The sequence below is a fragment of the Macrobrachium nipponense genome, chromosome 30 (genome assembly GCF_015104395.2).
Source record: "Macrobrachium nipponense isolate FS-2020 chromosome 30, ASM1510439v2, whole genome shotgun sequence".
NCBI lineage: Eukaryota > Metazoa > Arthropoda > Malacostraca > Decapoda > Palaemonidae > Macrobrachium > Macrobrachium nipponense.
This window is the reverse complement of record NC_087218.1, coordinates 26,521,760-26,538,037: the sequence shown is the minus strand read 5'-3', so window position 1 is coordinate 26,538,037 and position 16,278 is coordinate 26,521,760. Positions and strand designations below refer to the sequence as shown.

Below are 16,278 nucleotides of genomic sequence, written 5' to 3'. Positions count from 1 at the left end.
AAGCAGTTGCTTCCTCCGTCAATCCTGTAGTGCGCCAACAGGATTCAACAGAACACTGTTGGAAAGGTGTTTTGTTCACTGCTCCTGTCATTGTAGTTGATTGATTCTTCTCCTGTCAGTTTCGCACCCATTGAAAAGGTGTACGACTGCAGGAGATTTCTCCCCTTCTCTTGTTAAGAAGTCCAAGGAAGTGGATCATGGTTCACATCCTTCTTGTAGTGTCACAAATTCTACTTCTCCTCGAGGTAGTTTTTGACTTCACACATTTTGGATCCTAAAAGAGGTCATCGTATTTTGACACCTTCGAAGTGTTCAGTGCTTGTACATTCATCAAATGCTCCTTCGGCTCCTTGTGAGACATTTTCTTTGACAAGTATGGATCCTTTTATGTCAAATATTTTGACACTTGCGACTTCTGCCGTTTTGACTCCGACATCTGCTGTGTCGACGTTAACACAGGATAAATCCAATGTTTCCTCTTAAACAGTTAGAAGGGTTGATGTCTTTTTTGAAGGGTAATCAATCGGCCCCTAAGCCAGCAGAACCTTCTCTTTCTCCTATTTTGTTGGAGGAGGAAGAACAGGAAGAAGACTATTCTTTCGTCGGCATATTCGAGTCTTCTGAGGTATCTCTTGGATACATACTTAGATTACTATGTCACAGCAGCTCACAGGTCTCCTGCTTTGATTTTCATGATGAGAAGGAAGCACATGAACCCTTTGCATCCTAAGCTGGGTTTGTCCAAGACTTCATAGAAGTCTCTTCATATTGTGGAAGACTGGTTATTGACCAAGAGGGAGTTAAGCAAGGCTTCTTTTGCTTTTCTGCCAACAAGAGGTACTGGTTTTATGTAACTGGAGAAACTCCTTCCATGGGAGGTTCTGCCTCCTCCCAGGGGGACTTCTCTGTCATGTCCACTGGCTTCTCCACTCCTCCTCAGAAAGCCAGTGCATGAAGGATCTAGAGAGGACTTTGTTTGACTCGCTTATTAGGGATTCTCGTCAACTAGAAAAATCACAACTGATTCTGACTCAGAGTATTCTTTATTTGGGAATGACTCAGTACTCAAGCTTTTTGGGCTTATCTCTCCCTGAAAAGAGTTCAGTTGTGCCTTCAGGTAGTTCAGGAGTCCCTGAACCATCGAATTTGTTCTGCTCTCCAGTGGATGAGTCTACTGGGCACCTTATTGTTGGTAGAGAAGTTTGTAAGACTCGGAAGGTTACGTATGCAACCCCTTCAATTCTTCCTGAAGGTATCGTGGTGCAGGAAGTCTCAGTCAGACTTGATAGTGCTCGACATCACAAAGGAGATCAAAGAGGATGTAGCATGGTGGTTTTCAGAACCAAGACTCTAGGAAGGCATTTCCCTTCATCCTCTCCACCTAACCCTACTGTTCTTTTCCAATGCAGGTTGGGGAGCAGCCTTGGAGAGATGAATGTGTCGTGAATGTGGTCGACGAAGCAGAGTTCCTTTCACTTCAATGTTAAAGGAGTTACTAACGGTCCATCTGGATCTGCACATGGAAAGTGGTGGCAGTACATACAGACAACTCTACCGCATTGTCGTACATTCGAAAGCCAGGGAGAACACAAACTTTTCCCCTTTATGAGAAAGCAAGGGGCCTTTCTTTATGGGCAGAAAAAAAGCAAGTGTCTCTGATTCCTTGGTTCATCCAGGAAAGAATGAATGTTTTGGTGGACGAATTGAGTCGAGGCCAACAGGTTCTTCTGTCGGAATGGACTCTCGATTCCAAGGTTTGCCTAGACCTTTGGAAGATATGGGGAAAACTGGTGATAGATCTATTTGCCATTTCCAGCAACAATGGACTCCCTCTATTTTGCTCTCCAGTTCCAGACCCTCTAGCATGGTCTGTCGACACAATGCTGCTTGATATATATGCTTTTCCTCCATTCAGGCTGATAAGGCAAGTTCTGAACAAAGTCCACTTTCATCAGAATGTCTCTCTCACTCCAGTAGCACCATTCTGGCCAAGAAAGGAATGGTTTCCAGATCATCTCAGTCTCTTTGTCAACTTCCTGAGAGTCCTACCATTCAAGAAGTTGCTACTCAGACAACCGCATTTTGCAAGGTTCCATCAAAGGTTGTCTACTCTGGCCTTGACAGGCTAGAGAGTGTCAGGAGCCTTGTCAGAGCAAAAAACTTTTTGGGAGGAGCTTCAGAAGCTGTCTCTAAGTGTAGAAGAGATTCTTCTAGCAGACTTAACCAATCCAAATGGGGAGTGTTTAGAGGATGATGTAAGCAGAATAGTCTCTTCTTCCTAGTAGACTTTCTTCTTTTCCTAAGGGTATCTAGACACTTGGCTCCTTTGATGGTTAGGGGTTACAGAGCAATATTAGCTCTTTATTTACACACATAGGCATAGTCTTGTCTAATAATAGTGACCTCTCAGACTTTATTAAGTCTTTTGAAACTTCCAAGTGCCTAAAAGAACTCCATGCTATGGAGAAAAGAGGTGGCCTCTCAAAAAAGGAAGGCTCTTTCAAAGAATGTGATCTACTTTAGAGAATTTATTATCAAAGCTCATTCTTATGTCAACAAAGAAGATTGTCCCATGTTGAAAGTCAAGGGAAAGAAGTCCGAGAGTGGCCACCTCTGGCGTTCCGACATAATTTGTCAGTCTGCTATTCTGCAGAGTACCTTTTGGAGGTCAAAGTTGGCGTTTGCATTTCATTACCTTAGAGATTGAGACAGTGTGTGAAGACTATTTCTTTTGGTCTTATATCCATAGCTTGACATGCTGTTAGGAGAAACGACATAGAGGGTGGATCCCTCTGTATTTTTGCCTTGAATCAAGGTTGCTGTGTTAAGGAAAGCCTTGCGGGGGGGGGGGCATTTTCACCTTTAGTACTCGCCTGTCAATTGTTTTTAATACAGTGGGTATGGGTTTTTAATATGGTGTAGGTGTCTTGTTCACTTTTATGTGGTATCTGGTCTTCACCCAGGGCAAGGGCAATATTGTGTTTTCACCATTGTCAAGTCACCATTGAAATGCCATGACTGCAAAGGCATTCCACTTTATGTAGAGGCACTCTTTGGACAGACATCCAAGCTCTCTACTACGTAAGATGAGCACCGACCAGAGGCAGTACTCTTCTGCAGTAGCTCTTTTACAAGGTAAGATACAACGAGCACTTATAGTGCTGACAACTGTCTTGTTTGGAAATCCTATTAGTATACTTTTGAATTAAGATATATTCACAGCCCCCTTCTTGCAATAGGGAATCACCTGTGATAATTGTTAGGTAAGAGACTGCAATAAAAATGTAATTTTATTGCTTACTTACCTAACAATTATTTAATTAACCCTTAAACGCCGAAGGGGTATATTAAAAATCGTCTTCCGTGTGCCTAGGGGGTCTCGGAGTGAGCGCGGAAGCAGAAAAAATATTTTTTTCAAAAAATCACAGCGCGCTTAGTTTTCAAGATTAAGAGTTAATTTTTGGCTCCTTTTTTTGTCATTGCCTGAAGTTTAGTATGCAACCATCAGAAATGAAAAATATTATCATTATCATATATAAATAATGCGATATAGGATAGCGCGAAAACAAAATTCCATATATAATTGTTTTCAAATCGCGCTATGCAAAAAACGGTTAAAGGTAACAAGTTAATTTTTTTTCGTTGTAATGTACACTAAATTCTGATCAATTTGGTATATAACACATTGTAAAACGATAAAAGCAACACAGAGAAAATATTATCACAAAATGATGCATGAATTCGTAACACGCGGATGTAAAAAAATATTTTTTTCAAAAATTCACCATAAATCTAAATATTGTCCTAGAGACTTCCAATTTGTTTCAAAATGAAGACAAATGATTGAATATTACTATACTGTAAGAGTATTAGCTTAAAATTGCAGTTTTTTACCATATCTGACGAGTTGAAGTTGACCGAATGTCGAATTTTTTATATATATTTTTTACATGAAAATTATTTCGGAAATTAGAAAAGCTACAACCTTCAAATATTTTTAGTTTTATTCTACATGAAATTGCGCACATTTTCATATATAAAACTTTATGAAATGCCTAATATGAAACGGAGCAAATATTCCGGGAATGCGACGTACGCATTTCGGAGATTTGTGGCGGAGAATCCGCGCGTGGGGGGAAGGAAAGTTTTTTTTTAAATTCACCATAAATCTAAATATTGTGCTAAAGACTTCGAATTTATTTGAAGATGAAGATAAATGACTGAATATTACTAGACTGTAAGAGTTTTAGCTTTCAATTGCGTTTTTCGACCATTTCGGTAGAGTCAAAGTTGACCGAACGTGGTTTTTTTTCTATTTATCGTGATTTATATGCAAATATTTCGAAAATGAGAAAAGCTACAACCTTCAATTATTTTTGTTGTATTCTACATGAAATTGCGCACATTTTCATATGTAAAACTTTATGTAACGGCTAATTTAAAATGGTGCAAACATTACCACAATCGCATGTTATGATTTTTTCGGAAGAGTTACCACACGGACGTAAGGAAAATGTTATTTTTTTCATAAATTCACCATAAATCAAAATATTGTGCTAGAGACTTCCAATTTGTTGCAAAATGAAGGTAAATGATTGAATATTACTAGAATATAAGAGTTTTAGCTTACTATTGAGTTTTTCGACCATTTCGGTAGAGTCAAAGTTGACCGAAGGTTGAAAATTTGTCATTTATCATTTTTTATATGAAAATATTTCAAAACTGATAAAAGCTACAACCATGGGTTTGTTTTCGTTGTATTGTGCCATGAAATTGCGCACATTTTCAATATAAAATTTAAAACTTTATGTAACAAAAGGGCTAATTTTAAAATGGTGTAAACATTACCACAATTGCACGTATGATTTTTTCGGAAGAGTTACCGCGCGGACGTAAGGAAAAAGTTTTTTCATAAATTCACCATAAATCGAAATATTGTGCTAGAGACTTCCAATTTGTTGCAAAATGAAGGTAAATGATTGAATATTACTAAAATATAAGAGTTTTAGCTTACAATTGCATTTTTCGACCATTTCGGTAGAGTCAAAGTTGACCGAAGGTTGAGAATTTGGCACTTATCGTTCTTTATATGAAAATATCTCAAAACTGATAAAAGCTACAATCATGCGTATTTTTTTGTTGTATTCTACATAAAAATGCGCACATTTTCATATATAATACTCCATGTAACGGCTAATTTAAAATGGTACAAAAATTATGTCAAAGTGACGAAATAATTTCCGAGATGTGTCACAGATACTTTTTAGTGCGGCAAGAAAGAAATTTGCGCTTGCGCGCCTGCGTAACGGTTGTAAACAAAACAACACCTCGATCCGTGAACTCCCAGCTTCCCCCAAGGCGTGTGATTCAAGAGTTTTCGGCTGGTAGGCCTATAAGTATTTTTCCGCGAATTTTTAAAAAAACTTTTGTATGTCGACGTAAAATATGTCCAGTCGGCACCCGAGAGACAAAAAATGTCGACGTAAAATACGTCCACTCAGCGTTTAAGGGTTAAAGCCCAACCTCCTCCCCACAGGTGTATGGTTGGGCAGAACAAATTGATGAGACTGGTCTGTCGTACCTGTTCCTCCCTCAAGTGGCAGGAGATTAAGTCACCTACATCAGCAATGGTGGCACCACTGCAAAAGTTTGAATGTTCTGTCTGCTGTGTAGGGAACCTATAGCTGTGATGATTATTAGGTAAGTATGCTACTAAATTACATTTTATTATGAAAATTACATTTTTGGCCGAAAAAATTTGCAGGTCATTATTTACTCTAGTATAATATTGTTGTTGCCTGCGCGCTAAAATATAATGATTACAACCTCAGAACACAGTTGAGCATAAATTTTGAGTGCAGTACCATTTTGATAATTTTGTGGTAATAAGGTAATACCCCGAACTTAAGCGTGGTTAGGTTCCAGACCCCTCTTGCAAGGGGAATTTTTGTGTAGTGTGCATTTTCTCAAAATGCTAATAATTGCTCACTTCTAGAGTTTGAACACTAAATATGACCCTAATCATACATCCTAAGTATTAAGATCACTTTTAAACAAAATTAAAGTTACTGTTATTTCATTTAAAAGTTAGCTTAATACATTACCCTTAAAAAAGAAATAAATGGTTGGTAAAAATATAGAAGTGTGTGAAGATTACATACATACTTTTTCTCTGTTTCCCCCTTCTCAGCCTTGTTTATAAGAAATTCTTTATTCTGTCTCTTTCCCTTTGTTCTGAAATTCCTTTTTGTGAACAAACTGCTTTTTATTTGGACTAATTACTCTTAGGTATGTGCCAATGTTTTAGAACACCACATTTACAGCTCTAGATGGTAAAGGTAAAATTAGATCAATTTAAAATTATCTACCTCTAACTGCAAATGAGAGAGAGAGAGAGAGAGAGAGAGAGGAGAGAGAGAGGAGAGAGAGAGAGAGAGAGAGAGAGAGAGTTGACTATACTTAAGAGAGTGAAATTATTTATGAATTATTATGGAGAGAGAGAGAGAAATTACATAAAAATCATTGAACTGCTATTCAGCAACACTAAAGATGCTTATACCTGAGTATTTTAATAGTTTTATCACAAAAAATGCATTTAGTCCCAAAATTTATATGAAAAAAGACAGTTAATTTATGAATTATTTCTCAGTGAAAAATACTGCAAATAGGCAAATTCTCTGAATAATGGGTATATACAGTCCAAAGAAAATCTGTGAATAGGGGGAGTTGACTGTACATTTTTATTATTATTATTATTGTATGCTGGAAGTAAACCCTCTTTTAAACATGTTTTATTAAAAGTAAGTAATTGCTGTCTGCTGCATTAATTTTATATATGTTCTCTGTTTTCATAATTATTGTTTTCTCAATGTTTCTTAAACTGGTGAGCAGTACACTGAAGGTTGGCATGTCTCAAATAGTTAATGATCAAAGTCGATTTTAATTTTATTAAAATGCCGGAGGCAGTAGACAAATTTTCAGGGTATATCCTGTAGAGTTTATCGAGGGTAAAGTGCGATTTGATTCCTTTCGTAGGGGCCGCAACATTTTGTCTGGAACTTCAGACATCCTCTTAGGTAGAGGTAGGTAATGGACTGGAGCAAGAGGGTGAGTCCATCTGCTTGTATAGTAGCAGAACAGCAGGGGTCTTCATGCCACTGCTTTTTCATTGGCTAACGAATGGCGAGCTGCTTTACAATTGGCTGCATAGATGCGGGCTCAAACCAGTTCCCGAGTGCATGCTCAGCAGTCATGCCGATCTTCTCAGCTGTATGTGGGAATTTTGCTGCTTTGAGTGAAATCAACAACATAATATTGGTTTGATCATTCATCAGACGATTACTACTCCTTTGATGGCCCTCTGGCTTGAGCAGTGGATGTGTTTCTTTAATGTGGCCTGATTCAGATTCATAGGTCTGACCCTTGTATCTCTTAAGTACTATTGAGTGATTTCAAGAATTACTTAGTGTCTCCTATAGAGTTCTTGTATCCTCATAGCAAATGATGTTCAGAATTTCTAGCACTCTCGGTAGATGTCTGTCTTATTCTTCCTTTAAGAGGACATCAACTCGACTACACAATTCCAAGCATTTCCACTAACTTATACATCTCCTTAACTGCTTGGAGATGTTAGAATGTCCCCTCCCAATAAGGGGATTTTCAAGTTATCACTCTATCCTTAATCAAGTGGAAAACAATCGTGGCCTTGTGTCAGAAGTATTTGTCTGTGTATTGCTGAGGGTGCCCTTCTAGAGAAATTTTTAGCACCTTGAACCTTGTAGACATAAATTTTTTTCTGCCTTCTTAGAGATAGTAAGACTTTTTTGCAGTCTACTTTCAAAGTTATTGTTCCATACCTTCCTCAGCATTGCATCATGTGTTTCTAGATCTTGCTGAGGATCAGCACCGTAAGGTGTTGAGATTGAAGCCCCTTCATCTCTATATCAGTCTCTCTCTGGAGTTTAGATGCAGGTCTAAACTTATCTGAATTATTTACTATGAACCTTTTATTTAGCACTACTATTGGCAATTAATGAGTAAATTTATTGCCAGCACTTTTCTTTAAGCTGTGGTAAAGGGAATGCTATTTTATCTTTCTGCCTTAGAGCTGAGGATAATGTTATAGCTACATTTTACAGAAAACTGTAAGAATTCCAATGTAAACTCCTTACTGGGGAGGAAGAGGAAATGCTTCTTTGTCCTGTTGGGGTTATTAAGACTTAATCAGATAGTTTAAGCCCAGAAACAGTAGTTATCCTTTTAGAAACCTAGAACATCTATATGTCAAAGGTTATCCTGGAAGAGGCAAAGTTAACCTTTTGTTTTGGTTTTAGGAAACCTAGATGTCAAAGGTTAATCCTGGAAGAGGCTAAATTAATCTTTTGTTTTGTGGTTTAGAAAACCTAGCTCTCCTTGCCAATGGTTAAGCCTGGAGGAGGCAAAGTTAACTTTTTGTTTTGTAAACCTAGAATGTATTTGTCGAAGGTTAAGCCTAGAAGAGGCAATATTAACCTTTCCTTTTGCGTTTTTAGAAACCTATAATGTCTTTGTCAAAGAACACAAGGTCCTCTGTGACATATTTGATTAGGTCAGTGCATGAGAACCAGCTCCATACCTTCTACCTTTATTGAAGGTAAACATTCATAATGTGAGCACCAGTTGTAACTTCATTTAGTGTTATGTCAATGTGTCGCTTCAGGATAGGATTGATATGGTGCAGTAAAAGTGCAATTTTGATTTTACCTGCTCACTGCCTTAAGTACGCAGAATTGTGTTTGAAAACAGTAAAGTCCTTAATTCGCTACTAGTAGTGGGTAGTCTTTTCCTGAACCGAAGAAAGAGCAATCCTTTAGGCTCTTTTGTTTAGATTCTGGGTTTTATTATTTTGGAGAGTGTGAAGGTACAAATTTTCTATACCTTTATTTTTATTTTAAGTGACTCATTTTATAGGGCTTTTGGACCCAGGCACAGGGGTCCCTTCATGCCACTTCTATTTCATTCTGGCTGAATCGAAGTGGTTTTTCTGTACAAGGCTGCTCTTTACTGCACATGTATGAGACCCTTGCTCCCTGAATGGAATCCATCTTCTGGTGTAGTAAAATCCAGAAAGGATTCTGGATCAGGTAAGAATGTTTTGGTTTCCTGCAAGAAACATGTAGCTTGACCGGCTGAGTGGATTTTTGTTGGCTGCACTACTCCCCATCCTCTTCTTAATGTGGGAATCAGCTAATTTTAACAGTTGGTAAGATTCATCTCAAATAGTAATATAAATTTTCATAATAAAATTTATTACTTGAATAGTACCACTGTTAAAGTAGACTCCATCCAGCCTCCCCAAACTTAGTGGGCTCTCAATAATGCTTGTGTTCGTTTTTTGCCTGCTTTCTCTCCGGCTATCGGCAAATCTCTTACTACTGCATCGATTAATGTTTCTCTTTAAAGTTTACACTGTCTGTAGTATCTAAAGTTCTCTCCAAGTTAGATATTATTCTAGCTTCAGTTTTCTAATGAAGTTTCATATAGGAATGCTTTCAAGTATGTACGTTCGCTTTCGGACATGGCGGGAGAATTGTTGTAACTCCTCTCCCACCGCCTCCCAATCTTTCCCAAGTTCTGGCGCCTCGTTTTCTTCCCCTCAGTTGACTCGTGCGGACTCAGCCAAGTCCTGAGTCGCTTAAACTGTCTTCCTTTCATCAAGTCGTGGTGGATGCAATACAGAACTCGGCTGCTGTCACCTCTTATCAACAAGTGTCACTTTCAGTCGCCAAGGGTTGAGAGAAAGAGCAATCCTTTAAGCTCTTTTGTTTACCTCCTGTCGGCAGCTGCCTCCTCTTGTCACCCGCTGGTGGAAGGAGAGCTTGAAATGTAGTTGGAGGAACTCGTTCGGGCTGGTCAGCGTTTGTTGCAACATTACGCTTCGCTTTATCCTCATTTTGTTGAGGAAAGAGGCCACATAGAGAATATGTCATACATGCCTTAGCGTTTTTCGGCGCCCTCTAAATGTTGGAGAAGAGAACCAATGTTTTCTTCTATTAGAGAGCATTTTGTAACTTTTCTTGGCCTCGGACGCAGAAATCTCCTTTAAGGCTGCCTTGCCTTGTCGTCTTGTGTCTTTTAAAGTCGTAGAGAGCCTCTTGCGGTACAAATGCTTATTGGCTCTTTAACCTTCTTTAGTAGGAGGTTCGCTTTCTTTCTCTTTCCTGTGGGGAAGTGAACTCAAGACTGACAGACATGCTGATGGAGTTTCCATCTAGCTTGTTGGAGGTGCTAACCCAGCGAGTTTGTGAAGCCAGCTTTAGGGTTTGTCGCCAGCGGGAGTTTTAGCGAGGAAGACAAGTAACTCATTTCTGATGCTGCAGGGTAATGTCCTCATGCTTATACTCACTCTGTTTGGAAGAAGTGAGAACAATTTTGCTTCCTGTCTGATTAAGAAGCTCGTTTTAAGGCGATAAGGGATTATCTATCATTAGTCTTGTTTTATACCTTTCGGAGATAAGTGCAGACTCAGGTTCTGGGATATGGACAGTTACAACCTCCCAACATGCATGGAGAGACTGGGGACCAGTACCTTACATGGTGGAGATGGTGAAGGGCAGTTGTGATTTTTTTTTGGTTGTCCTCCACTGGTTTAATCTCCCTCTTATAGCTTCCTTTGTCTTCAGCAGAAATCTCTCATAAGTCTCTCTTTAGTAGGAGATTGTATATAGAGGGAAAGATGGTCCAAGGGTAATTCTTTGGGACGATCTCCATAAGTAATTGGAGATATTCTTGGATGTTTAGAGACTGAAAAACAGGAAGTGTTTGCCCACATACTTCTTGGTTTTCTAGCATGATTTTAGTGCTTTTCCAAAGAACAGTCAGACTTGTGGTACACATGCAGAATGTATTCCACTTACCAATACATCCACAGTCATGCAAGTTCCTTCAAGACGTTTTTACAAGAAGGTATTGCTGTTCTGTGCACTTTGTTTGGGTTAGTGTGCAGCCCTTTATAAGTTTTGTTAGAGACTTGTTGCCCATTGGTGGATGGTGTCGACTTTAGGAGTAAGACACTTCTACTGAATCAGTGATTCAAGTTGGCCAACGCTGTCAACAGTATTCCAAAGGTCAAGGACCTGTTGCTTCTTGTGGCCCAATTTCTATGCATTATATTTTTAATTCTCTATAATCCCCATTCTTATCTTGTGATGTGGGGATGATACTTAATTATGCATGCTTGTCAGTCAAAGATGAATAGGCACATGCTTGTAGAATTTTAGACCTGAAGGAAACTTCATATATGTTTCCTTATTAGGAAACATGGCTTCACAGGGGATTTTTTCAGATAATCATGCTCAATTAAGGTACAGTTTCAGTGTAAGAATTATGACTTACAAATAACGTTCATTAAATTTGTAAGTAATCCAGAACTATCTTTGGCTCCAGGACTGTAGGGGGGACTCAGTAATCAAGAATTCTCCATTTTGTTTTTAAAACCTAAGGCCAGGTTTTGGTCTTTTCCGTCTGTCATGCAACATAGAATGGTCAACACTACACTTGGTAAACTTTTTAGATGTCTGGGCAGTGGAAAGACATTAGGATGCTTAGCAGGTTTATTCCTGGTCAGAAACAAAGTCTTAGTAGGAAGTTTGCTGCTTTGAGTGAAATGAAACAACATATTGGTTTGATCATTCTGTGGAAGGACAGTGTTTTGGTAATTTGGGATTCAGGAAGAACAAACTGCCCACAAGGGCCTTTACATCCATAAGTTCAGCACTTGGTTTGGGATTTATGGAGCACTCATTTAGACTTACTAGCATGGAGATGAATAGGGACATCTGAATGATTACTACTTCTTTGATGGCCCTAAGGCTTGAGCAGTGGATGTTTCCTTAAATTTTGCCTAAATCAGACTCATAGGCCTGCCCCTCGTATCTATTCTGAATACTATTGAGCAATTTCAAGTTCAAGAATTGCTTAGTGTCTCCTGTAGAGCCCTTGTAACCTCAGGGCAAATGATTTTCAGAATTTCCAATGCTCTTGGTAAATGTCTCATTCTTCCGTTAAGAAGAAATCAACTCTACTACACAATTCCATATATTCCATTAACTTAGGCATCTCCTTAACTGCTTGGAGATGTTAGAATGTCCTCTCCCAATAATAAGATTTTCAAGTTATCATAGAATCTGTCCTTAATTTAAAACTGCCGTGGCCTGGGGTCAGAAGCAGTGGTCTGTGTATTGCTGAGGGTGCCATTCTAGAGGAATTTTCATCACCTGGAACCTTGTAGACATCAGTGTTTTCTGTTTAAGAGATAATAAGGCTTTTCACTGTCTACTTCCAAAGTTATCGTTCCATGAATACTTTCCTCGGAATTGCATCAAGTACTTTTAGATCTTGCTGAGGACCAGCACTGTAAGGTGTTGAGATTGAAGCTCCTTCATCTCTATATCAGTCTCTCTCCGGAGTTTAGATGCGGGTCTAAACTTTATCTGAATTTACTATTAAACCTTTTATTTAGCACTAGCAGCAGTTAATAAGTAAATTTATTATCAGCACCCTTCTTGAAGCTGGTGTAAAGGGAATGTATTTTAGCTTTCTGCCTTAGAGCTGAGGGTGATGTTAAGGCTATGCTTTACAGTGCCCTGTAAGAATTCGAATGTTACCACTTAGTGGGGAAGAAGAGGAAACTTCTCTATCCTGTTTGGGCATTTAGAATTTAATCAGATCAGTTAAACCTAGAACATTTTTATCATCCATTTAGAAACCTTGAACATCTTTGTCAAAGGTTAATCCTGGAAGAGGCAAAGTTAACCTTTGGTTTTGTGGTTTTAGGAAACATAGATGTTGTTGTCAAAGGTTAAGCCTGGAAGAAGTAAAAATCAACCTTTGGTTTTGTGGTTTTAGAAAACCTAGCTGTCTTTGCCAATGGTTAAGCTTGAAGGCTAAGTTAACTTTTTGTTTTGTAGTTTTAAAAAACCCAGATGCCTTTGCCAATGGCTAAGCTTGAAGGCAAAGTTAACTTTTTGTTTTGTGGTTTTATAAGACCTAGAATGTATTTGTGAAGGTTAAGCCTGGAAGAGGTAAGGTTAACCTTTTGTGTTGTGATTTTTAGAAACTTGTACATAACGTCTTTGTCAAGGAACACAAGGTCCTCTGTGACGTATTGAATAGGCTAGTGCATGAAAACTAGCTCCATATCTTCTACTTGTATTGAAGGTAAACATTCATAAAGTGAGCAGCAGTTGTAAATTCATTTAATGTAAAGTCAATTTGTAGCTCCAGAATAGGATTAGTGTGGCACAGTAGAAGTACAATTCGGTTTTTACCCGCTCACCACCTTAAGTATACAGAATTGTGTTTGAAAACAGTAAAGTCCTTAATTTCCTACTAGTAGCGGTTAATCTTTTCCTGAACTGAAAAATTAGCAATTCTTTAGGCCCTTTTGTTTTAGGCCCAGGTATTAATATTTTGGTGAGCATGAAGGTACAAATTTTGTATAGGAGCATACCTTTATATTGTAAAGGTATTTATTTTAAGTGACTCATTTTATAGGGCTTTTGGAACCAGGCACAGGGGTCCCTCATACCGCTTGTGTTTCATTTTGGCTGAATCAAAGCGGTTTTCTCCGCAAGGCTGCTCTTTGCTGCATATGTATGAGAGCCTTGCTCCCTAAATGGAATCCAACTTCTGGTGGTAGTAAAATTCACCAAGGATTCCAGATCAGGTGAGAATGTTTTGGTTTCATGCAAGAAACCTTTAGCTCGAATGGTGAGCGGATTTTTTTTTGTCTAGCTGCACTACCCACCATCCTCTTCTTAATGTGGGAATCAGCTAACTTTAACAGTAGGTAAGACTCATCTCAAATAATATAGATTTTCAGAATAAAATTTATTAATTGGATACTTACCTACTGTTAAAGTAGAGCCACCCAGCCTCCCCACAACTTAGTGGGCTGTCAAGGAGAATTCTTACGAGCTAAAACATTCGAAACATACCTGGTGGAGAATAGGTAAACTAGACCGCCATCCAGGTAGCCATTCGATTTTTTTTTTTAATGCCGACTCGGCTAATTGCTGGGGAGATATAGCTAACTTTACAGTAGGTTAAGTACCCAAATAATAAATTTTATTATGAAAATTGCATATACATCATAATTTTGTTTTTATTTTTACAACTAGTATTCACAAGCATTTTTCCTTTTGTTAAGAATATCTTGTACTATACTTTTGTAATCCTGATTTATTTTTATTGTTATCCAACAGATGACCCAACATTCTGGGCTCAGCTGATGACACAGCAACTGTTAGAAGCTCAAAAAGAGGAAGCTCAGTGGAACAACTTGCCATTATCACCTAAGTTTGCTAGCAGCTCAAAAGAGAGAAAAAGACCAAAGAGAGCAACATCCTCCCTCCCTTCAGTTAATCGTACGGACTGGGGCTTGATGGAAGAATTCACTAAACTGGATAAGTCTGAATCACACAATGGAAAACAGGTCTCTCATTCTGCAAACAAGACCTCTTTGCAAGACAAAGTTAATGAAAATAAACATTTGGAATTAAAGGAAAAGAGAGAGATTAATGTTAATAGTAATAGTTTTAAAAGGCCTTTGCCTCTCCAGACTGAATGGATTGAAAGAAGATTACACACTGGTCTCTCTCAGAAGAAAAGGAAAGGTGATATTTCAGTGTGATTTACTTTTCTTTTTTAGAAATTATTTTTATAGTTTTACTAATGACATTTTTCTTGCAGTGGATTGACAGTTTTTAATATAAAATTTTTACCATATATATTTGAACTTTTGGTATCCTGCTGAGGTCAGGAGAAAAAATCCTTATACTTAAGAGTATTTCTTTAATAACAAAATTTGATTTCTTCATATTATTTATATAAATTAGAATTAACAAAAAACAGGTAGGTGACAGTCAGTAGGACCATGGAAACGTACTAAATTCAGCATAGTACTAATTCTTTATTTCCAATGCTTCGTAATAAGATTATTACATCATCAGGAAATCTATTAATTAATGAATAAAATTGCTCTAAAAATCAATAATGTTCATAGAATACAAAAAGAAAAAAAACAGAAACAAAAGCAATACAAAGACCACTAAACAAGTCATGGTACAAAGGCAAAAGACAGAATGCATAAATAAAAAGTTTGACTCCCGATTTATTTCCTCTTCTTTTTCACTTACTATAGAGGTCCTTAACTATTCTGGTCTTTTCTAGTTTTAATAATAATAATCTATTTCATTGTCAGCTCAAGGCATTATACATGGAATATACAAAGTACAGACAATAACATACACAATCTAGAAACATGAGATAACATGATAAAAATTAATAAACGGCAATATCCACACAGTTGCTGAAGGGGTAAAAAAGATAGTAATCATAATATGTACTGGTAATAACAGTAATAATATGAGAATAAAAATATAATCATAATTATAATAAATAAAAAAAGTATTGAGAGTTATAATTGTTAATGCACAGTTGTGTAAATTAAATTCCAGCTAAAGACCGTAGGTGGTTGCAGTAGCCAGATCCAGAAGGCTAAATACAAATATTGAATGTAGGAAAACTCCTAACTTGATGATATTCACAGTAATAATACAAAAGTAAAATACCAGTAATAACAGTTCACTCTCGATGTAGTTCGGAAGTCATAAAGCTGTTGGTCCCGTTGCTGAATAACCACTGGTTCCATGCAACGTAAAAACGCCATGCAAACAAACAAGTAATAACAGTAACTACAGAAATATAATAATAATGACAGATTCTGCAGATGACACCTTGCCAAGACAGAGATTTAAGTCATTTAGGAAAAAAATGCCTCATTTTCCCATAATTTAGATCTTCTTGCTTCACTCCTTAGGATGCTTTGTATGAGCGAATTGCTGTTTCTCATCTGGGTTATAAGCCTGGACATTGTTGTCCAGGCAGTTTTCTATGAACACCTGTGTGGCAGAGAGGTAGCGAGGAGTGTTTGTGAGACGCCTCAAAATGTCATTGTGCACAACAGTGATATGTCTTATGGTCTCTCGGGTATAGTCCGTCCAAAGGGGACACCCATAAATACTGTAGCAACACGAATGGAAGAGCAGCAGTTTCACGTCTCGGTGACAGAAGGCAAACCTTGCAATCATGTTGCCAGTTGCACATAGTTTACAATGCCTCTGTTCAATATCTACCGTATCTTTTAGGTTGTCCGTGATAATGTGACCCAAATACGGAAATTCATGCACGAATTCCAGCCAATAATTTCTAAGGAAAATTTGTGATTCTGCAATATGC

At 37.8% G+C, this 16,278-nt stretch overlaps 1 protein-coding gene across 1 annotated transcript in view; it reads left to right on the top strand.

The window, feature by feature from the left end:
• The window catches only part of LOC135202389 (uncharacterized), a 73,772-nt gene extending 59,004 nt beyond the window's left edge, over nucleotides 1-14,768 (top strand). Inside the window, exon 6 of the mRNA XM_064231768.1 lies at nucleotides 14,244-14,768. Coding sequence (XP_064087838.1) covers nucleotides 14,244-14,671 — 428 coding nt within the window. The 3' untranslated portion in view covers nucleotides 14,672-14,768. The remainder of the gene's footprint in view (nucleotides 1-14,243) is intronic.
• The last annotated feature ends 1,510 nt before the right edge of the window (nucleotides 14,769-16,278 follow it).